At 55.1% G+C, this 22,106-nt stretch overlaps 2 protein-coding genes across 3 annotated transcripts in view; both read left to right on the forward strand.

Annotated features, from left to right (window-relative positions):
- Nucleotides 1–5,103, forward strand: part of WDR59 (WD repeat domain 59) — a 49,396-nt gene extending 44,293 nt beyond the window's left edge. For both annotated transcript variants that reach the window (XM_053952391.1, XM_053952392.1), the window contains 3 exons: nt 837–963; nt 1,395–1,537; nt 3,393–5,103. In XM_053952391.1, the coding sequence (XP_053808366.1) occupies nt 837–963; nt 1,395–1,537; nt 3,393–3,628 (506 nt within the window). In that variant the 3' untranslated portion in view covers nt 3,629–5,103. The remainder of the gene's footprint in view (nt 1–836; nt 964–1,394; nt 1,538–3,392) is intronic.
- A 4,349-nt stretch (nt 5,104–9,452) lies between these two features.
- FA2H (fatty acid 2-hydroxylase) lies at nt 9,453–21,561 on the forward strand. Its single transcript, XM_053952396.1, has 7 exons — nt 9,453–9,759; nt 15,636–15,731; nt 17,423–17,565; nt 17,675–17,781; nt 19,087–19,259; nt 19,757–20,009; nt 20,671–21,561. Exons 1-7 carry the CDS (start codon nt 9,493–9,495, stop codon nt 20,748–20,750), a joined length of 1,119 nt encoding a protein of 372 aa, XP_053808371.1. The 5' UTR covers nt 9,453–9,492; the 3' UTR covers nt 20,751–21,561.
- Nucleotides 21,562–22,106: the final 545 nt, after the last annotated feature.

The raw sequence follows: 22,106 nt of genomic DNA on the forward strand, positions 1-22,106 counted from the left end.
CAGTATCTGTGTCAAGGCTCCTGCAGTCCTGCACCTTCTGACTTCAGTAGATTCTTCATTCAACGAGTATCAAAAATGGCCTCAAAATGTCATCAGCTGGCTAATTCCACAGCGTTCGGGGGAAAAGCAGTGCTGGGCTTTCTTCTCTCACTGGAAGAAACACAGCAGTTGGAAAGACTGGGTTCTTGGTGCTATGAATATACACAGAGGTTTTACAGTGTGACAAAGGGGGGCTCTGGTGTCAGAGTTGAAACTTTTGGCAGATTTCTAGTGATATACACGGCCTGGGGCAGCATCAGCCCAGCTGTAGCAGCATTAGCACCATAGCTGTAACTTTTCAGTGTGATATCAAGGCACATGTGACATGGGGAAGAGGACAGGATGGGTGTTAGGGGAGCAGCTAATCTTTTGTAGCAGTTATTAGCAGTCATCTCCCTGCCCCCAGGGCAGTACCTTGCATGCAGAGGCCCCTTTACGTAACAGCAGTCCTGGTGATGAGAGTCCTCCCTGTCTAGGAAAGAGGAACCCAAGTCCACCCAGGAAAATGTTCCCAAGCAAACTCCATGGGATTGATTGCCTGGTTACTTTTTGTCTAAAGCAGGAGGCAAAAGGGATTCCTCCACAATAGTCCTTTCACCAACAGTGTAGTAGAAGCACTTGGCAAGTAGAGGCTGGCGCGTAGTTCTTGGAGGCAGGGCAGTGTTTGTTGGAATGCAGAGGGTGGTAGGACAGAGATAGGGCTGAAACACGGGGCTGCAAACCTGTGGTCTTTCATGTCCCTTCCTGATTCCAGTTTTGAGGGGGGAGATGCACTCACAACCTCTTGGGGTTTGCAGCAAACAAAGACACAGAGCAGACCTCCACTCCCTGGTGCGAGTCTTCTCCAGATGACTTCCGCTACGGAAACTTAACGTATCCTGATCCTCGGGAGAGGGAGAAGGACCAGCATGAGAAAAACAAAAGGTAGGTTATCACATGCCTTGTGGGTATTCAGAGATGCCTTACTTGTGTCTCAGTCACATGGAACTACATGGCCAGGTCTCTTGGTGCTGTGCAGTACCACACCTGCCCCTAGACCTTGTCATTCACACAATTACTTGAAGAAGCTTCATCCTGCAGATCAGCACTGCTGAGATTACACATGATGCATCCCTCAGAGGCCATGAGGCCATGGTGGGGGCCCCAAAGGACAGTCCACCCATGGAGTGTTCACCCTGGAGTGTAGAACAAAACAAGGCCAGAGCAGTTTGTATTTAGCAATGTTTCAGCAACCCGTGGGAAGTGCCCTGCTGCATTTCCAGCAGTGTGAGATGGTTGCATAGCCATTGCAGGAAAGAGGATTGCAACCAGAGTCTCTGAGAGTCAATCAGTTACAAGCCTGTTTGTTTCTCTAGGCTGCTCGATCCTGCCAACACTCAGCAATTTGATGACTTTAAGAAGTGCTATGGAGAAATCCTTTATCGCTGGGGCCTGCGAGAGAAGCGGGCTGAGGTTCTGAAGTTTGTCTCCTGTCCTCCTGATCCCCACAAGGGAATTGGTGAGTGTCTGGTCCAGTTGAGGGACTCCAGGGAGCTTAGGAACGTGCAATCTGCAGGGCAGGCTGTGTCGTGAATGGAATGGACAAAGTTTATCAGAGAGATCCACCCAAGCGAGTCACAAGGGTTTAAAGTGGTTATATAGGTGTAATTGAACCTTGGTACAAATCGTTCCATGGGATTAATGATGGCAAACCAATTTTTTAATATGAATAAAATATGAAGAGTTTATTTAAATTGATGAATATAATGATAATCATTAGACTAAAAAGGCCTTAATCAGAATTATTTACCACATAGTATAGAAAATTAAAACTAGAAATACAATGCACTGGTTATTAAATAAATAATATCAAAGCTAGCTTAATAATTATCAGGTAGACACTGATGTCCATCCATAGCAATGACCATGGGCAAATCTCTCTCACTGAGCTTTGAGGAGTGACCTTGAGGGGTGTCCCCACCCAAGGTAAGGATCTTCACACACACCTAAAGGAGGTGTGTTAAAAATTTTCACCATTTAAAAATGGAACTGGTCTTTATGGTATGAAGTGATTGACTGTCAGTCACACAATTTTAGATAAAATGTTGTCCTGCCTGCTCAACAGAACATGCTTTATTTTTGAGTAAGATGCTATCAGCTCTTTGGTTTCTTCTTCTGTAAACATCTGCCTCTCCCTTCCCTGCCAGGGTTTTCACATCCCTGTTGATGTCAGCCTTCATGAGGAAGCATTTGCCTTACCTATCTATGTGATGGGTCTATTTTGGGGTAGCGTGATCAAGCCGGTTTCAGCATTCTTCAACACAAAGAACAGCAGGGCCCTCCCTGCTCAATCCATCACTGATAGCTTGCAAGTAAGGCAAATCCAAGCTGTTTTACTCCTGCTTAGGCAGAGCATCCTGCTACATGGATAAAGTGTCCATTGGTTACTGAAATGCCACAGCAAATGTGGCATTTAACCTCTGACAGAGGTTAGCTCTGCCAGTAAATGGGTTTGACTTCTTCACAGTTCTGGGTGGAGGTGAGACTTTCAGGTGTTGGTTCAAGGGCTTTGTAGACTGTAACATCTCTCCAGGAAAGCTGGAAAATTCACATACTGCCATGCAAGCAGTGCTCAGCTCTCTGCTGATGAATGTCCTTTATTCCCTCTGAGATGCCCTGTCTTCATCTCTGATCCTGGGCTGAAGTGTCCTTATGTTAAAATTGCAAGATCTCTAACTAGGTGAACTAGCCAGCAAAAAGAACTTTCCTCCCAAAATACTTTCAGCAGTGTGGATGCCCAGCTTAAGGACTGCTGCCAAATTGTCTTCTTCATAGACCTCTGGGAACAGATGTGCTTGACCTGGGGGGAGAAAAACAGGTGAAGGATGCCAGAGAAACAGCAGTAGTCTCACCTTGTCACCCAAGACAACTTCTGGGGAGTAATTGGAGTGAAAACAGGTGACTTAACCCACTGCCTTTGCTCCTCCATGGCTGACAGTCTGATAAAGGAGCATCAGGTGGGCTCTCTGATGAGAAATGGAGGCTGTTCTTGCTTAGTGATGCTTTATAATGGTAAGAGGTGGATGAGACCAGCAGGAAGCCTTCATGAGTCAGTGTCTCCAAAGCTTGAAATCCATCTCACATTTCCAGCAGACAGCTGTAGCCATCAGGGGAATTGGTGGGCCAGTCAGTGCCTCAGTGCTCCAGTTGCCCGTTCCTTTGATCACATGTGGAGAACAAACCAAGATCTCGAAACACCATCCACTCTCCCATCCTGTTGGAGCTCTGAGGCAGTGTGAGGGGCTGTATGCAGGGCTGCTCTGTCCGTGATTCCAGCACTGACTGTCCCGCTCTCCGTGTGTTCCCTCCGGCAGAGTTTGGCGTGTACTGCAGCCACTGCCGCAGCGAGGTGCGCGGCACCCAGTGCGCCATCTGCAAGGGCTTCACCTTCCAGTGCGCCATCTGCCACGTGGCCGTGCGGGGCTCCTCCAATTTCTGCCTGACCTGCGGACACGGAGGCCACACCAGCCACATGATGGAGTGGTTTCGCACCCAGGAGGTCTGTCCCACAGGCTGTGGGTGCCACTGCCTGCTCGAGAGCACCTTCTGAGCAGTGGGGACAGCGAGCCACCCGGGAACTGACTGAATATTTAATTCCCAAGCCATGTTGAGTCAGCTCTGCTCCGCTCTGTCTGGACGAGATTGCCGCAAGGAGCTGAAGCAGGACGTCCTGGTAATGTGCCGTGGTGATGTTTACAAGTGCTTCCATTACTCCTATGCTTCCCAGGTTGCTTTCAGACCAATTTGACCAAATTCCCTGTGTCCATTGCTGGCAATGGATGCCAGACCAGAAAAATTGCTCTCTCCTGCAGAAGGGTGTGTGAATATTGGTTAGTTTGGGATGAAGAGGTTTTTGAAAGCTCCCCTGGAAGGGGCCCACTTGCCAGACCCAAACTCACTTCAGCAAGGTAGAGTCTTTTCCAGGTGCCTCCTTACACAGGCTCAAACTGAGCAAAACAGTTGTTCTACACAATTAAAGCAGAAATAATTCTCAAGCAACAGTGAGCTCTGAAGGTGAGTTGTAAGTGGTGCTTGAAGAGGAAATAGTCCATGGAACTGTGCTCAGAGTTTCTCTGGAAGCAGCAGGGTCCTTATTTTGAATGGCTGTTTACATTGTTTAGATTTCCCCACAAAGTGAGAAAAGGAAATGGCATTTTTCTGTATTACATCTTAAATAATTTCTGCTCGCTAGTCAGTACCTGTGAAAAGCCCAAACAAGCACCCAAGGTCCCTGTAATTAGTTGCTTCCAGCAGTTTTAGTACTGTTAGGCTTTAAGGTGTCTCCATCTCCTGCTCTGACCAGGTGATAAAATGCACTTTAACTTGTCCCTGTCTTGGTGGTGACACTTCTGGTCACTGGGAAAGGCATCTGCCTTTTGAGTTTGGGATCCACACTGTCTTTTAGATGTGGTGTTTTGGAAAGCCTTTGCTCCCTCACTGAGAACACACAAAGAGGACACTTACTCGATACAGCTCCTTTTGGCTGTTGTTTCCAAGCTCTATGGGGAAAATTAGGGTTAATTTGAGATTGCTGCTGCTGGAGTGACAAGGCTCTTGAACAGGGAAGCGGCAGGTTCTAGGGAAAAAGGGGGTTTGAAAGAATGGTGAAATCCATGGAGGCAAAAGGTTTTATGACTTTACTTACTGTGAAGCATCAACTGGAGAATGTATTGATGGATTGGTCTGTTTGGGGCTCTGCCTGCAGGGCACTCCCAGCACAGGGATGCTGCTGTGCAGTGTGTGCACACCTGGAACGTGCAGCCTGTGCCTCTCCAGGGCTGGCTTCAGCCTGAGCTTTGGATTTGAGCAAATGTGAGGTCAGGGATGAGCCAGCTGGAGCTACCCCCACCGTACCCCTACTTGTACCGGCACTGATTCCTTCTCCCACGCTTGTCTGCTGAGTGGGGCCATGTGCCATGCCCGTTCCCAACCCCTGTGCTAGCTCAGGCAGTGGGATCCTGCTGTGGAATAAACAGAGTGATGTATCTTAAACAATTAAAACATTAAAATTATTTTTTTAAGTGCTGTTCTGATATAATGTGGTGTTGCTCTGATGGCTCTCTCTCTGTGGGGAGCCCCCAGCAGCTCTCCCTCCCAGTGAGTGGTGAGTGTTGCACCCATGGACCTCTCCCTGCACCCCAAAGCAGAGGGCTCGGTAGTAGCAGAGCCCCACAAGAGCTAAGCCGCTGCTGGGTCCCCCAGCCCTGGCTGGGACAACGTGCTGACTCCTGCCACAACAACCTGGGAGCAGACTGGGAACTGCCCGCGGTTGTGAAGCTCTTCTTGGGAAAGCAAAGCCGGGCGGCGTCTGAGCCGCCGGTAAACCCAAGCCCACATCCTGCAGCTCGGGGAGGCCCTGGGCAGCGTCTGCCCCCGGGAAAGCAGGCGGGCGCACCGGGGTCCTGCCCGGCGCCGCGGCAGCCCCAGGGCCAGCGTGCTCCTTGCCGGGAGCTGCAGGGAGAGGGCTCCCGCCCTCCGCCTCCCCGCGTGACAGCCATTCAGCTTGGAAGTATTTTCATTTCCATGCTTGAGTACTCCTGTAGCTGGGAAAGGAAAGGAGGTTTGTTATTTAAAGGTGACAGACCGACAAATCTTGGTATTTAGCGTGTTATTACAGTCCATTACAGTCCATCTCCATAGTATGTGAATGCCCCTGAGGTGGAGCAGGGCCGGCACTTCAGAGGAAGGAGGAAAAGCCCTTGCCGTGGCTGTTTGCGTAGCCCTGCACAGATAGGTGGAATTTCTTCCTGGATGCTGCCAGCATTTCTCTCACACCCTGCAGCGTGTCTGCTGGTTCCTTTGGGAGCAGCCCCACTCCGTGCAGAAGTGACTATTGCAAGGAAACACGAACGGCTTATTCCCGCCTGAAGCGAGAAACGTTGTTGCCTTTGCTGTGCGGGGCAGGGATAAATGGTCAGAAATGGGGCGTGGTGGTGCCCCACGCCAGCCCCTTCCTCTGTGCTGTCCACCCCCGACTGCCTGTCCCCGCACCCACCTGCTCTTCGTAATAACTTGGTACCAACTGCAAAAAGTTCCCCAGCGAGGCCAAACCTCGCTCTGAATTGCAGCTTTAGAGAAGGGAGAGGAGGCAGGGATTGCTCAGGCAGTGAGCGTGGGCCAGAGCGTGTGCCAGACCGGCTCTGGGGATGCTGCCATGGTCAAACCAGGTGAATTGGATAGAGCCTTCAGATGATGCGCAGTGCTCAGGAGTGTGGTCAACCGTGCTGCAGAGCAGGGGGTGACCCATCCATGGTGTCTGCTGGAGCAGGAGCAAGGGGGCACTGGATTAAACCAGGTGCTCCGCACAAGGCAGGAGTGCTCTTTGCACACCTCGGGAGAGGTGTCAAACCACTTCCCTCAGGGCATCCCCGGTGCCACGGGTTTGCCAGGGCTCCAGGAGTGACTGGACACTGCCAAGGAGAGGAGTTCTATCCCAGGCCACCTCCTTCCAGATAGCCCAGCCAGCAGCGCTCTGCAGAAATGCCCACGCACCCCACACCTGCTTTGGCACCCTTCCCAGGCCGGTGCAGAGGAGGATGCCGAGGGTGGAAGACCTTAGGTCTGACCCTGAACAGCTGCTTGCCAAAACTTGCTTCAGCTGCCTGCCAAGTGCATCCCAGGAGCTGTTACCTGTGTATCCATTAGCTTTCTCAAGGACAGGGCTGTAAGAGGGAGAGGGCTCCCACGACAACCCACGCTATGCCCTAAAGGCCACTATCAGCATTTTAAACACTATTTGTTTTCCTACTGAAGGTAAAACAAGCGTGGTGTGCCTTCCCTATCCCCACTGAGGCTTTCCATGTGCAGAGGAGGAAGTTTAACCCCTGATGATCGAGTTTGGCAGAAAAACAAGGAGTGTTTAGCAGAGAGGGAAAACCTTTCCCATGGATGCAATACCAACCAGAGTCTGTATTGGCCTCCTCCTCCTTGATGGCCGCAGCTCAATTATCCCAGCATCAGCCCCTCCAGCACTGCAGGGCCTAATCCTGCCCCAAGCCCAGCAGCACATTCCTGCTGTCTTCTGTGTGCCAGCCCCAGCGTCTGTCCGTCTGTCTGGTGGGGAAACCAGTTTAGGAACTGATGAGCCAAAGCCACTTGGCTGCTCTCATTCCAGCCAGGCTGATCAGCAAACCAACTACACTTTCTGATTCTGCTTGTCCTGGAGCTGGCATGGTGCAGGGACAGGGAGGAGAACACCAGCAAGGACAGGGCATTGGCACAACCCTCTGCTGCCAGTCTGATCCTGTTACACTGGTGTCTGCTGTACAGTTTGCTCCCAGTACTGTCCCCCTCCCAGTGCCACCAGTGCATTCCTGCTCTGCAAGTGACAGGTCCCCCTGCTGCCCCATTCTCACTGCAGAGCTGGGGATTGGCTCACCCACTGCGGGGACACCCTTCTGCTTTGCATGGGGGACAGAGCCCCACCAGCACACCCAGGAGGTAGCATGGGCAGATGAAATGTCAGCTCACAAGAGCCTGGTTCATATCCCTGAGCCCTGCTGTGGCACATTTGAGGACCACAGCTCGCCGTGTGCTTGGGAGAGGATGGCAGCAGGGACCCACAGGTCACCTGGCAGCTTTGTGGGCTGGCAAAGGCTGGACCCACCTCTGCCATGAATGGTGATTACAGAGGTTGGCCCTTGGCAGCCTGTGGCCCCAAAACCCATGGTAGGGCTGGGCTGCACAAACAAGAGCAGCTGGTGGGGACTGTGTGATGGGGTCACAGCCAGGTGTCCCCTCCATCTCCTCCAGCACCCCACAAAGGGATAGTGGTCACTGCATCTGAGCATGCTTGGAGTCTGGGGTCTCTGATTTGGAATTGGGTGCAGTGGCCTCCAGCTGAAAGCCCCAGCTCATTCAGATCTGCCCCCCCCCCACCTTGCCCTCATGCTCATCAAAAAATCTTCAATGTCCATCCAGAAGCCACCCTAATGCCCCAGAGAGCTGTGCCAGATTGAGCTCATCTGCCACAACTAGGACCACCTTGGCCATTGAGGGTATTGGGGAGCCCCCTTTGGAGAGTGTCCCACTCCAGCACCTTCTTTGGGGTCTCCCAGCAACTTCTCAGGACTACTCTGGCCCTCCCAACCCCCAGAAAATGTTTTTGTCCTCCACCCCAAGTAACTCCCAATGCACCCCAGGTGCCCTGCAGCAGCCCCAGCCAGGACCATGCCCACCCTTAACCCTTCTGCTCCTATCAGGATGCAAAATCAATCTGCCCACCCAAAAAAGGACTTTTCCCCCAGGCAGGTGGCAGGGCTGTGCCAGGAGCAGGTGGGAAGGTGGAGCCAATGCCGACTGCTACAGCAGGTTTTGCATCCACCTTGATTAAAGGCCTCAGTGAACGCCTGGCCTGCACCCCACAGCAGCCCAAAGCCGGGGGGCTGAGGTGGTGTGATGACCCACCCTTACAGGTGGGGCTGGGGGGGCTCCCCATTCCTGGGATGGCAAACCCCACCTTAATCACTGGTTGCAGCCCAGTGTGGCTGGCAACGCCAAATTTGCTGGCACATGGCCAGCCCCTGTGGTCAAGGGTGTCACCCCAAAGCAGCCCCCCGCACTTCAGAGGGAAATTTTCCCAAAAAATGCATGGGAAACTCCTTTCTTGTCATTCTTTATTAATTATTTGGCTGTGATTCTTCGGGGTATTTGGGGCTGCCTCCTGTCCCCCTGACTAATTGCAAATTTAATTAAATACTGAAATATCTCTTCAAATAGCTGGGAAGGAGGTGTGGTGCCTGGCAGCAAGTGACACTGGGGCGAGTTGACCTCTGGGTGACCCCAGGAAGGACCCTGCTCTCCTAGAGCACTCTGAGCCAGGATTGGGGTGTCCCCTGCCTCGGCCACCGAGGACCTTGGAGGGTGATTGGTAACTTGGGAAGGGGGATTCCCCCAGGGGTGCCCTATACCCCCCAGCTACCACCCCAGGATGCCCTCACAGCCTCATCCCTGACCCAGGGATGCCCATACTCCAGTTCCACCCCGGAGTACCCCAGTGCCCCCCATAACCCATCCAAGGTTGCCCAGACCCCCATTCCCCCTCCCTGACCATACCCAAGGGCCCCTGGGGGAGCACACTCCCCTCCCCTGGGGACGCCTCATTTCCCCCTTCACCCTCTGGGTGCCCTGTGCCCCCTTCGCCCCGTTCTGCCTCTCCAGGGATGCCTCATTCCCACTTTCCAGGGTACCTGCGGTGGGGCGGAGCCTCCCCACCCCGACCATGCCCCACCCGTCCGTGGCTGCCCAATGGGCTGCGGCGGGGCGCGGCCCGGGGCGTGGTCTGGCTGCATATTCATGTATGCAGATGAGCAGGTGCGGGCAGAGCGCGGCGGCGGGACGGGACGGGACGGGACGGGGACTTGGACGGGGACCGGGACCGGGACCGGGACCGGGACCGGGACCGGCGGCGGGGCCATGGCCACGGCGGGGCCGCGGTCCTTCAGCGCCGCCGAGGTGCGGGCGCGCTGCGCGCAGGGCGCCTGCCTGGTCTCCTGCCACCGCCGCCTGTACGACCTGAGCGGCTTCGTGCGGCTGCACCCGGGCGGGGAGCAGCTGCTGCGCCGCCGGGCCGGCACCGACGTGAGCGCGGCGCTGGACGGGCCGCCCCACCGGCACTCGGAGAACGCCCGCCGCTGGCTGGAGCAGTACTACGTGGGGGAGATAGAGCCCGGCGACGAGCAGGTACCGCCGTGGGGCCGAACCGGGACCGGGGGAGCACGGGCTGTAGGGGAACCCGGGGGCATATACAGGCTCTGCGGAGTGCCTCAGGTGCCGGTCCAGGGTGAACAAGGGCTGTGGGATGCACCACGTCCCGTAACTGGCAGATACAGAGGCTGTAGGGTGCCCCAAGTGCTACTCCAGGATGTGCAGGGGCTATACAGAGTGTCCTGATCCCAGGAGGTACAGGGTCTCTCTGTGGTCCCAGGACCATATACAGCGTTTCTGTAGGGTGCTCCATGTCCCGGGACTGGGGATTACTACCGAGATTATAGGGTGCCCCAGGTCCTGGATCGAGTTTTGATAGGGTGCCCCAGGTCTGTGCTCTCTGGGATCTGAGCAGTGCAGGGTTTATAGAGCATCTCAAGTCCAGAGTGCATGGAGACTAAAATGTGCAGGGTCTGTAGGGCACCCTGGATCCAAACTGTGCAAGGTCTGAGCCATACAGGGTCTGTAGGGCACTCCAGGTCCAGGCTTCTCAGCGTCCAAGCTGTTCAGGACATACAGAGACTGGATAGGCTTTGGGGTGTACATGGCAGGAAGTTTCTGGGGTGCATGTAGCATATAAGGTGTTTAGTGCACCCAGATGTCAGACTGAGCTGTATGGGACATGATGTGTGTTGGGTCTGAGCAGGACAGGACCCATAGGATCAGGCTCTGTAGGGTCTGGGATCTACAGGGCATGAGGGGTGAAGGGGACAGAGGATATTTGAGGCTCCTGGGATCTTGCATGGGTGGTGCCTGAGGTGTACAGGGTGCCAAGGTCCCATGTGCCTCCTGGCTCCCAGGAGTTCTCTAGGGTCTGAGATGCAGGGGACCCTGAGGCCCACAGGGTGCCAAGCGCACAGAACTGAGTACCTACAGGGTCCCACTCCATGGCCACATCCCTCCCTGGCCATGCTAGGAAGCAGGACTGATGGGTGGATCTGCGGTGCCAGCATGGCATGGAGGTGTTGGGTTCTTTGGAGGGATGCAGGAGATGGAGCTCAGTGTCAGTTTTAGCAGGACTGTATGGCACGGAGTGGGCAACAGGACAGGACACCCTTCCTGGCACTGTCAGCACTCAATCAGGGACCAAGGTGCTGGGCACTGGGGTTTGCTATTGGTGAGCAGCCACTGCTGAGGAGAGGAGCCCAGCCATCTCCCTGACTGCCTGATGTGGGGCATAGGACACAGCTGTCCCCACTGTGCCAGTCCCGTGCTATCCAGGCAGAAGGGAGAGCTCCCTGCGGAAGTTCCACAGCCTCCGGGTGGCACTGGGCACTCCTACCCAATTCCCAGCCCTCACCAGCACGCCGTGGGCAGGATGCTGAGCAGCGGGGCCAGCCCAGCCCCCTTCACCAGCCCAGCAGTTCCCCTGTAGGCATCCCAGCGGGGTCAGTGACCGGCCGGTTCCTCTGGCTGGTTGTTTGCTCTCGCTGGGTGTCCTCCCCAGGGCGCAGCCTCGGCCCCAGCGCCACAGACAGGGCTTTGTTTCAGCCTCGGTGCAATGCCTGCATTTTCGCCGGACGGATCCCGGCGATGGCACCTCCTCTGTTGGGACACTCGCTGAGCCGCCGCCTCCTCGCAGGCGTGACGAGCCCAACGGGTTGGGGCGAAGGAAGGTACCGGACAAACGGGTTCTCGTGCCGAGGGGAGCTGCCACCATCCCAATGCAAATACATGGCGTGATAACGCCAGGGCGCAGGGAGATCAGACACTGCCTGGTGCCAGATAAACCATCCCAGCCTGCAACACACAGGGGAGGGATTAGAGCTGCCTGTTGCATGGAGAGGCCGTGTCCAGCATGCGCTGATGTGTGAGCTGCTCCGCCCTACTCCCCACCCCCCAAAAATCCTCTCTGGGGAGAGGTGATGTCCTTGGTAGTGCTTGGGTTCATGCTTTGGGTGCTTTGGGGCAGGTGTAGCCCAAACAGCTCTTTGGAGGAAGTGTTACATTTACCCAGTTTGATTCCAGATCTCCACAGCTTTGCCAGTGCCTCTCCTTGCCCGTTGGATTTCCCAGGGCTGCATCATCCCCACGCTGAGGGATTCAGAATGCTCTGGTCCCCCGGGCATCCAGCATCCTCCCCTGCTTCCCTCAGGAATTTCCAGGATTTCAGAAAGGGGGAAAAAGGTGTTAATGCAGGAGAGATAAAGAAGATAAGATCCAGCCTTCATTCCACTGGCCTCTCCATGCCCCTTCCTGTGGCTCTCTCCTTTGGCCACAGGTCCCTTTTCTGCATCACCTAAATCCTTTTGGCTAAGGAAAAATTAATCCCTAAATATTTTATCTATGCAAGCAGGACATATATGGGAGATCAAAGCGAGTACCAGTAATTACCTAAACTAGAGAGTGGATTTTAACAGCCTTGCTAGAAGGGAACTGGATCATCTAATTACCCTTCCAGTTTGAGCAATGAGGGACTTTCATCACAGCCTCTTTGGGGTGCATGATGTGGCTGTGAGTCACAGTGAATCCTCCATTCTTCTCAGGTTTAGTGTCCTTCTCTTCCTCTTGCCTGTATTGCTGCACATCAGGCTCGCCCTGGCTTTGCATCCCAGCCTGAGCACCCTTGGACATAGGCGGGACACCTGGGACACCTCTTTGGGGGTGATGTAACAAGAAGTCACTTTTTATATTGCTACTATGATTAGGAGATAAATTGACCTCCTTTTAATAGTCCTGCTGCACCCAGGGTTTAATGGGCTAAGACACAGCCTTGTGGGGCTCTGCCAGCCAGAGAACACAGACCACAGTGCTGGTGGCATGGTGCTGCTGGGATGGTGCCCCCACAAGCCAGCACCTTGCTTGGGCTCTCTGCACCTCCTGGGGTGTCCTCATGCTGCATGCCTGTACCTGCACTGCCAACAGAGCTTGTCCTATGTGGACACCAGCAAACTGAGCCTCTGAGGAGCTCAGTGAAGGTGCTGGAGGCTGTGGAGCAATGAAGAGGTATGGTAGGACTCCTCTGGGGTTTGACTCACTGGGCAAATGGGTGGAAAATACCCCCGGGTCCAGGCTTTTGGCAGAGCAGCTGTCTGCAGGCAGCTTCGCCCTACCTGGGCCAGTGGGAGGTTTCCAGCTTCTCTGCCTGTGTCCCAAGAACACTGAACCCTGTGCTGGACCACCCCTTCTGTCTGTAGCTCACATCACAGCTGGATTTTGTTCTTTTAATGCCCCAAGCCCTGATGCAGGACAGCACTGGGGTGGCACAGCCAGTGCTCCCCAGCTGGTTCAGGACCAGTGCTGAGCTCCCTGTGTGACCCATGTAGGGCAGCCAGATGCTCACAGGTGGGTGCTGGGTCACCCAGTCACTGGATCATGCTGTGCCCTGGGTGTTTGGCCCTGTGTGTACCAGCAGCACCTTACTGGGACTGCTGCTCACTTACAGGTGCAGTGCCTAGTAGGCGTTAACTTTCCCTTCCTTACATCAGGCCCCTTTGTTCATCTTCCCTGGCAGGACCTGTTTGCCTGGGGACGACTCAGATGCATCTTCACCACGCACAGGTGACAGCAGAGCCCAGCTCAGCACAGCCCTTCAGCCTCCTCCCAACCCACCTCCTATTTAGAGGAGAATGGGCAAAAGCCCCAGCACTGGTTCAGGTCCCATGGGGCTTGATCTCAGCAGGGCTTGCATGCTTGGGGCAGGCAGGAACAGGCCACGCTTTGGGGAGCCAGTTGGGACATGCCAGGGTGGTTTGCATCCTGGTTGCGACACAGCTCCCTGTCCTTTCAGTGCCAGCCCCAGGGTGAACAAGAGGAGAGCCTTCCTCCTGCTCCCCAGCTGAGGAAGAGGAGGGGTAAGAGATGATTCAGGTGCTGACAGGGAGCTGCCATAGCACACAGGGCAATGGCACCTCACTGATGTCACCCAGCCCAGGTGCTAGTGGTGAGGTGGGATTTGAGCCCCCCAGTCCATCTCCCTGACCTGGGAGGACCAGGAAGCCTCCAGCCATGACACGGTGCTCAGGCATCCATGGGCAGGGGAACTGGAGGTGTGTGAACATTTCGGAAAAGGGAGGAGAGGTGCCAGGCATTGCATCAGCCCAGCTTTCTTAAGCATCCTTCCTGCTGCTGGCTAGGTTGTGGTGCAAGCGTGAAGGTGGAGAGCACCAGCCCATTTCTCAGGGCATGGATAAGCCGTTTCACTCTCTTAAAGCCAAATTTTCTTCTAAAGCACCTGCAGGGCAGAGGCAAAACCATAAATCCACCATGTTTTGCTGGATTTTAAGACATCCCATCTGCCCTAGGGTTTTGGAATGTCTGGCTAAAGGACAGAGTGTGGAGTATGGTAAACAGCAGTGGGAATCCTCACAGAGAGGTGTGGTGGTACATGGCATCAGCTCATATCAGTGCTCTGCCTGCAGTAAAATTGATGCCAGTGGGATTCCAGCCTGGAAATATTGGCTGGAAATATCCTCTGTCCTTCCCTACCCCCAGCCCTAAGCAAGGGGCTGCCTCAGAGCTGGGTAATGCAGTTCCTGTACCAGCAGAATGAGGCTTGAAATCCAGCTAGCCCGAGAAATGGGGTTGGGAGCACAGCTTTCAAGGAGTGCCTGCTGTCAGTAAACAGTGCCTGAGCCCTGCCTCGGTGTCCCCAGCAAGGCACAGAGTTAAGTCCTGACGTCCTTGCAAGGTGACACTGGTTTTCCTGCATCTCAGGCTCTTCTGCAGCTGCCAGGGTGGTATTCTCCTCAATAGGGCGGCAGTGCATCCCTCTCAGAGCAGTGGGGACAGCATCCATTGAGGAGTTGGGAGAAAATCCTTCCTCTCTGGAAATGGCACAGCTGGAAGCCCCGTCGGGCACGGCTGTGCCGCGGCTGCTGGGCCACGCCGTCCCCTGCTCCGGGTTAATGGGTAACTCGGGGTGACAAAGCGGGAGAAAAGGCATGTTTGGCACGTCCTGCACGGGGAGCCGGCGCTGCTGCGGGGGGCACGGCTGCCTTGGGGTTTGCATGGGCACGGCTGCAACCTCACCGAGCCCCCACCAGCGGCACGGCTGGCGCCGGAGCTGGCACAGCTGCAGGAAGGAGGCTGGTGCTGGCAGCTGGCAATGTGTTTGCCTCCAAGCATCAGACAAGGCAGGTTTCTCCTGTTTCTCAGCCCGCCCTGCCAGTGGGACTGCAACTGGGTCTTCATCCTGCCATCATTGCACCCGTGCATCCCCTGTGCCTCAACGTGCTCTCCTGAGCTACGACCAAACTCCACCTCATATTCCACAGCCCATGGCAAAGGCACCCAGCCCAGTGTCACCCTGTGAAGGACACTTTGCCTTTTTCCCTGGACAAGGTCGCTCCTTCTGTGTTTTAACTTGTGCCCGCAGCCAGAGTCGTGGCACCAGCTGTACCACACTCCCTAGGTCTGCCATCCCAGCTTTCTGAGGGACCAAAAAGCCAAGCTGGGCTTTTGCTGGAGATCAGTGGGGTGGGCGGAGGGAGCACTAACCCAGCAATGCCCCTTGCTTTACTGGTACTGGCAAGGTGACCTCTGCTATGGCACTGCCTGTTTGCAGGAGAAAATGCTGTCCCAGGGGAGCAGAGTTTCTGCGTTGTCACTCTGAAGCACCCATGCTGTCCTGGCCACAGGCAGGGTATTCAAACACTGGGCTCAAGAGGAGATTTCCAAAGAGCCCTGAGCCCACGATGCTCAGTCCGAAGGGTAGGGCAGCTCACTGACAGCTGCTTCCCTCAGGAAACCTGCTCTGCAGGAACTGACTGACTTAAATTCACCAGAATTTTCCCCATATTTGTTTAGCAGGCAGGAGCTCACTCTGCCCATACCCGAGTGCTACAGCCATCACCATCCCCAGCTGAATCCACCACTGGTGCTTCACCACAGAGTTTTCCTTCTCTTTTCAGAGCCTCTCTGAGACAGTGGATGAGAAGGAGGTGGTTGCTGCAGCCCAGACTCCAGAGCAGACAGATCTCTGCTACAGAACAGTGGATGTGGAGACGGTAAGAGCTCTGGAGTTTCTCCAGCACACTGTTTGCCAGAGTGCTCCTGGGAAACACCAGGTCCCCCCTTCCCTGCATGAGTGCTGGATTTCTGCTGGCCTGTTGGATGGGAGGGATGGCGTGAGGGAGCCAAACTGCTCCGGCCACTTCTGCCCTTTCTCCTGGTGTGGATGGCATTGCTCATGCTTTATTGCACAGGTGTGGCCACGCTGGGAGGCTCCCATTGCAGCAGCATGGGAGAGATGCCTTTCTCTGACAGCAGCTGTGCCCTTCCAGAGGGAAATGTTGCCAAGCCACACCTTGCTTGCTTTTATTTCTTTCTTGCTTTATTTATTTTATTACTTTATTTATTTTTTTCCCTTGCCTGAGCAGTCATAATGAGCAGTAAGGGATTCCCCAGCCTGGGCAGAGTGATCCCTGTATGTGCAGAGTGCTTCCTGCCCTGCCACAGTGGGGATTTGTCCCCAAGGTGCCTTTGGCTGTCCCTGCCCTCCATAGCACCATCTGGTCACCACATCTTGCATGGTCCCAGCTGATTGGTGAGCATGCTTTTATCTTGTAGAAAGTTGGGGGGAGTTTAGAGCAGGAAAACATCTTCCACCCCCCAAATTAATATTTTATCACGGAGCACCTTTAAAAGAGAATGTGCCATATTTCCAAGTGACCTTTTTGCTTTAACTTTCCCCCTACCTCCCCAGTGGAGAATGGCTCTGTTCCCATCCCATGCACCAGCTGGGTTTGTTTCCCCTCCTGTGTGATTGTGTTCATCCCAGCCTTCAAGAGAGCCCCCAAAATGCCCACAGCCACCCCAGCTCCTTGCCCCGGGGTGCCCTGAACTGAGCCATCCCCACCACTGGCAGCACAACCCCAGGTGCCAGATTGCTGTGCCAGTGCTGTGTGGCACAAGCAGCCCAAGGAGAGCTGCCAGGCCTGGGGCTTGGCCAGGCAAGCGTGGTTTCAGTCCTGGCACAGGGGTGGGACCAAGAATCCATCTTATCTGGCCAGGCCAGCAGAAGATGTGTCCAGGGATGCTGAGCAGTGGCAGAGGTGGTGCTGCCAGTTGTGCCTCCCTGTTTTCATGCCATGCCAACATGCATATCCGCACAGGTCCCTTCTTACTCTTGCACCTGAGTTCAGCCATGCACAGCAGCACTGCTGCAGTCTGTGTTCCCATCCTGTATCCCTGCTCTCCTCTCTTCCCACTTTGCTCCTCACTGTTTGTACCCAAACAGCTGTGGCCGCCCCATGTGTCCTTTGCACAAGGAGAAATGTCCTTGGCTGGGGCAGTGCCATGGGGATGGGATCCGTGTGCCACCTGAGGTGTTCTGCTGGGCAATATCACTGCTCACTATCAAATCTTGGCAGCTCGAGAGGCAAAGAGCCTCAGTTATCAGGGCCTGATGCTGACCCAGGTCTGGGTACAGCCACCTTCACCTTGATCCGCTGGCAGGTATCCGGTGGCACAGGGGTGAGCTAAGCCCTAGGGCTGATGTGTGTTTGGCCCTTCGTCTGCCCTGTGCTGGTGCTTGTGGGGAGCTCAGGGCACCTTGGAACCAGAAGCAACTGCTCTTGGGGCATGGGAGGGAGTTTGCAAAACCTCCCAAAAGCCTGCAGCAGCAGTTCAGCTTTGTGCCTGGTACTGGGATGGTTTGTGGGTTCCACAGCGCTACAACCACTGTCTACTCCCTCAGGACCTGGTAGACTGGCAGAAGCCCTTGCTGTGGCAGGTGGGCTACTTAGGGGAGAAGTACGACGAGTGGGTGCACCAGCCTGTGGATCGGCCCATCCGCCTCTTCCACTCGGATTTCCTTGAGTTCCTCTCCAAGACAGCATGGTGAGCTCACAGGGTCTGCACTGTGCCCTGGATGGTGCCTGCCCCAGGAGCGGGGGATGGCTCACCAGCCAGCAGGACACTTCCTCTGACATCTCCTTCTACCCCACAGGTACGTGGTGTTCATGGTATGGACGCCCGTGGTGCTCTATCTCAGCTGGGTCAGCTACACCTCCCTTGCTCAGGGCAACACCAGGCTCTTCTCCTCCTTCACCACAGGTATGAGCAGCAGCAAAGCCTTTGGGCTTCCATTACAGACCCCACTTTGGGCCCGGGGTAGGAACACCCTGGGTGGGTGGAGACCTGCATCCCTTCCTCATCCCCCCTTCTGTACGTATTCACCACAAGCCATGTGCAAGAGCAGCACATCAGCACCTCTCCCTTGTGGCCACCAGCATGTCCCCTGCATGAAGCCACCTGTGCTTGCCCACCTCCATTCCCTTCCTCTCACTGCAAGATTTGGTCGCTCAGGAGATCAGTAGAGGCACAGAGCCCACTGACCTGGGCTGCAGTCTGCTCATTCTTGCCTCCGTTCCCTCAGTCCCCAAAAGCGAGCCCTGCCGGTGCTGGGGTGTGTTCCAATCGCCGCTGCCGCCCACCCCGGGCCGCGGCTGAACGCGGGCGAACAAACCCGGCTCTCAGCGCCGCCGGCGCCTCACAGTGCGAGGCTTGTTTGCCCGAAGCGCCTGCCCTTGAATCTCCCACTGTCTGCTCCCTGCTCCCCCGGGAATAACAAGCGTGGCCGGGGCAGGCTGTCTTCTTTGTTGTCTTTTTTTTTTTTTTTTTTTTTTTGGTCTTTTTTTTTTTTTTTTTCCCTTTTCTTTCTTTTTTGCTGGGTTCCCTATTTTTTTTTGCAAGGTGCCACCCAGTGCCAGCTGTGCCCGGCTGTGGGGTGGGGAGCGCCGGCTGCACAAGCACTCCCTGCTCCTTGTGGCATTCAGCACCTTGCTGCCAAGTTTTGTGGGGTTTTTTTCCTAAAAATAAGCAGGTTCTGGGGAATCCGAATTTTACTAGGAAGGACACAGGGCTGGCAGCCAGCTCTGAAAGAAGGAGGTGGCTGAAAAATGTTCTGCGGGGGAAAGTGCCCAACAAGTCTATTCTTTTTCCCCCCCAAAAATAAACACCAACACCAGCAGCACTGTTTTACTGTCACGAGTGCTGCCTTTGCAACTAAGGTCCCTCCTGCCTTGTTCTGGTGGGTGAAGTAGCTTTATAATGGTGACACAGTCCCTAGAGTGCACATCCAAGCCCCTGCTGGAATCTGGAATGCAGGGAGCTCCCCTCACTGTCTTCCTGAGGCAGCAAGAAGCCGGCTGTTTCTGTAAATTAATAGGAATCAAAGGAAAATGTGGTTTAGAGCAGAGCTAGGGCAGTTAGCTCCCTAGAGAAGCTCAGGACAGGAGGTGGATGAGTGGTGGGAGGGAGGGAGAGCTGGGCATCCCTGATGCCAGTGGGAGGATAGTGATGGATAAAAGCGCCCACACGTCGCCTGCCCTGCTGACCACTGCACGTCTCGTTGTGCAGAGTACTCCATCCCCGTCCACAAATACTACTTCCCCTTCATCTTCCTCCTGGGAATGATCCTGTGGTCCCTGCTGGAGTACCTCATCCATCGCTTTGTCTTCCACATGAAGCCACCCGCTAGTAATTACTATCTCATCACCCTGCATTTCTTGCTGCATGGGCAGCATCACAAGGTGAGTCACAGCCCCCACCTCCGCTGGCATCTGCTGGGCCGTGGGAATGGTGGCCTTTGCCCCACTGGACCCTGTTACTGTGTGGCCTTTGCCCAGACAGAGAGCCTGTTCATGCCTGTTCAGTGTGACTGGTGGCATCCCAAGCGAGGCACTTACCCAATACCAGCGAGGGCTGTAAAACAGCCTTGGAGGAGCTGGAGTTAAATTTTCAAGCTGTGTGGTTGGGCAAGGGGGAAGGCCAAAAGAGCCATAGGCTCCCTCTAGATTTGCTGAAGGAAATGGCCCTGTGGAGCTTGGGCACCTGCCAGATAAAGCCACCACCTGCCTGGGCACCTTGCCATGCATGGGGGGCTGCTCTCACCACCGGGTACAACTCCGGGGAGGGTTTTTGGTGTCGGCTTCTCCCAGATGGGTTTCCCTGATGCTTGGCAGGGATGTGCGGGGGGAAGTAGGGTGAGTTAGGAGCTGCCTGTCCCACCGTCCCTCTCTGCTTCCAGTCTCCCTTCGACAGCTCCCGCCTGGTCTTCCCTCCTGTGCCAGCCTCGCTGGTGATCGGCTTCTTCTACGGTGTCCTGCGGCTCCTGCTGCCCGAGGTGCTGGGGCTCTCGGTGTTCGTCGGGGGGCTCTGCGGCTACGTCATCTACGACATGATGCACTATTACCTCCACTATGGCTCACCCAAAAAGGGCACCTACCTGTATGGCCTGAAGGCTTATCACGTCAAGCATCACTTTGAACACCAAAAATCAGGTAGTGCCATGTTCCCTGTGCATGCTGGCAGGGGCAAGGGCTGTCAAAGATCCAGCCTACCTGCAGGTGTGCAGCCGATTGCTCCAAAATATTTGGGATTTGGGATGAGCAGAGCCAAGCATTGCGCTGCTGGGGCAGCATGTGAGGTGCTGTAGCCCACAGAGAATATTTCCTGACTCCCAGGTTGAGGATGGGGAGCCAGAGCAGTGCAGGGGTGAAGGCAGCAGCCCATCTCACTGGTGGGCATCAGTGCTGCCTGGAATGCCAGGGCAGAGGCCAAACCCCCATGGTGCTGGGATGTGGATGCCTCTCCCTGCCCGGGGCAGCATCTCTTCCTGTTGGGAGGCGTTGACTGGTGTAGGGTGAGGCCCTGGGCTTCCCCAGATCCGCCCCACACTTTCCCTAGCCCAGCGCTTGCTCAACCTGCCCTTTGCCCAGTTTCCTAGGAGAAAACGCCCTATCCAGATAAGCTATCATCCATGGGGCTTATTGGCATGGCCCAGCCAGCTCCTGCTCCCTCTGCTCTTCTTCCTTGTCTTCACTTTGCCTTCCTCCCTTTCCAAAATGTGGGCATTCCTCCCTCACCAGTTAACACAGAGCCTTTGCAACACCTCGATGATGGTGGTGCTGTGGGGCTGAACTCTCTCTTCCCTGCCCACAGGTTTTGGCATCAGCACACGCTTCTGGGATTATCCTTTCCAGACACTCATCCCTGAGGAGACCTTCAAGAAAGAGGACTGACAGCCCCAGCCCAGTGCTCAGCTGCTGGCTCCATACCCCCTGCACTGGGGCTGGTGTCCCTCCCCAGCCCCCAGCGAGGCCAGCTGGTCCCTGCCCCCGTCCTGGGGGCTGTGCCGCAGCAGTGACTCCAAAGTGAAGCATCCCTCTGGAGTGCTGTGGTCCAGCTGTGGCACTGGCAAGGGCATGGGGGGCTGAGGATGGTGAGGAAAGGGGAGGAGGAGGCTGTGGGGTTCCCTGGTGGACTCCTGCCCCCATCTCGCTGCCCTCCTGCTCCAGGCTATGGATGCACGGGCAGATCTGCTGCCTGAAAGATGAAGTGCCTGATGCCACCCTCCCTCCTCTGCCCTGGCACCTTGCTGGAGCCCCTGTCTCTCCTGGGGTGCCCTCTCCCCAAGGCACCCAACATGCTGCAGTTACCCCTATTACCTAACTCATGCCCAGGGGATTCCCTGTCCTAGGTCCTTCTCCCGGCCTGATCTCAGCACAGGGTTTTCTTGGCCTGCAGCCCTTTTGGGGTGGGTCCCACAGCTCTGGATTGTGCCTTTTTCTAACCAGTGCACCCATATCTCTCTGCCAGATTTATCAAGTTCATGGTTTTCATAGACATTGGCTACTTGAAACTCAAACTCCAATGAAAACAATTACTATGAGATGCCTTTTTTTGCTGATCCTGTGATTTTATTTTTTATTACTTTTTCCCTAATGTTTACTGCAGATATTTAAAGGTTTGAAATAAATTTATATGTAAAACTGTAGACACTACAATTGTAAATAAACTGTATATTTTGAAAAATAAAACTTTCTAAAAAGGGTCTGGGAAATCTATCCCCTAAGGGCTGCTCACAAGTCTGCTCTCCCACCCTTCGTGTGTCCCTTTCCAGGTGCTGATGGCCCTTGGAGCCACCATTCCTGGCTCCCCTTATCAGCCACGGTGAGGTAGGAGATTTGCAGGGGATATTCTCAGCAAACCTGTGTGGCGCTGGGGCTTTAGGTAAGCAGAAGCTGCCACTCACTTCTCTGAAGTTGTGCAATAGCGTCGCATGCACCCCAGAGCTTCCCAAAATCAGCCTGGCCCTCTGACGAAGCCATCTGCAAAACTTCCTGCACTCCCAGCAGAGGTCAAGCCCTGTTTCCAGCACCGGTGCCCACAGCCCACCTCCTTTGGCTCCTGGGGCTCAGGGATGGGGAGAGGAGCAGGGCTGTGCTCTGGAGGGTCTCACTGCACATGCAGGAAGTTCAGCAGGGCACAGAGCCCTTGCTGTGGGTGTTCCAGTGCCCTGGGCAAACCTTCCCACAGCTGCCAGCACAGCAGAATGGGTAGTGGTGCTCAAAACAGCAGAAGCATGAATACAGGGG

The sequence above is a fragment of the Vidua chalybeata genome, chromosome 11 (genome assembly GCF_026979565.1).
Source record: "Vidua chalybeata isolate OUT-0048 chromosome 11, bVidCha1 merged haplotype, whole genome shotgun sequence".
Classification (NCBI taxonomy): Eukaryota; Metazoa; Chordata; class Aves; order Passeriformes; family Viduidae; genus Vidua; species Vidua chalybeata.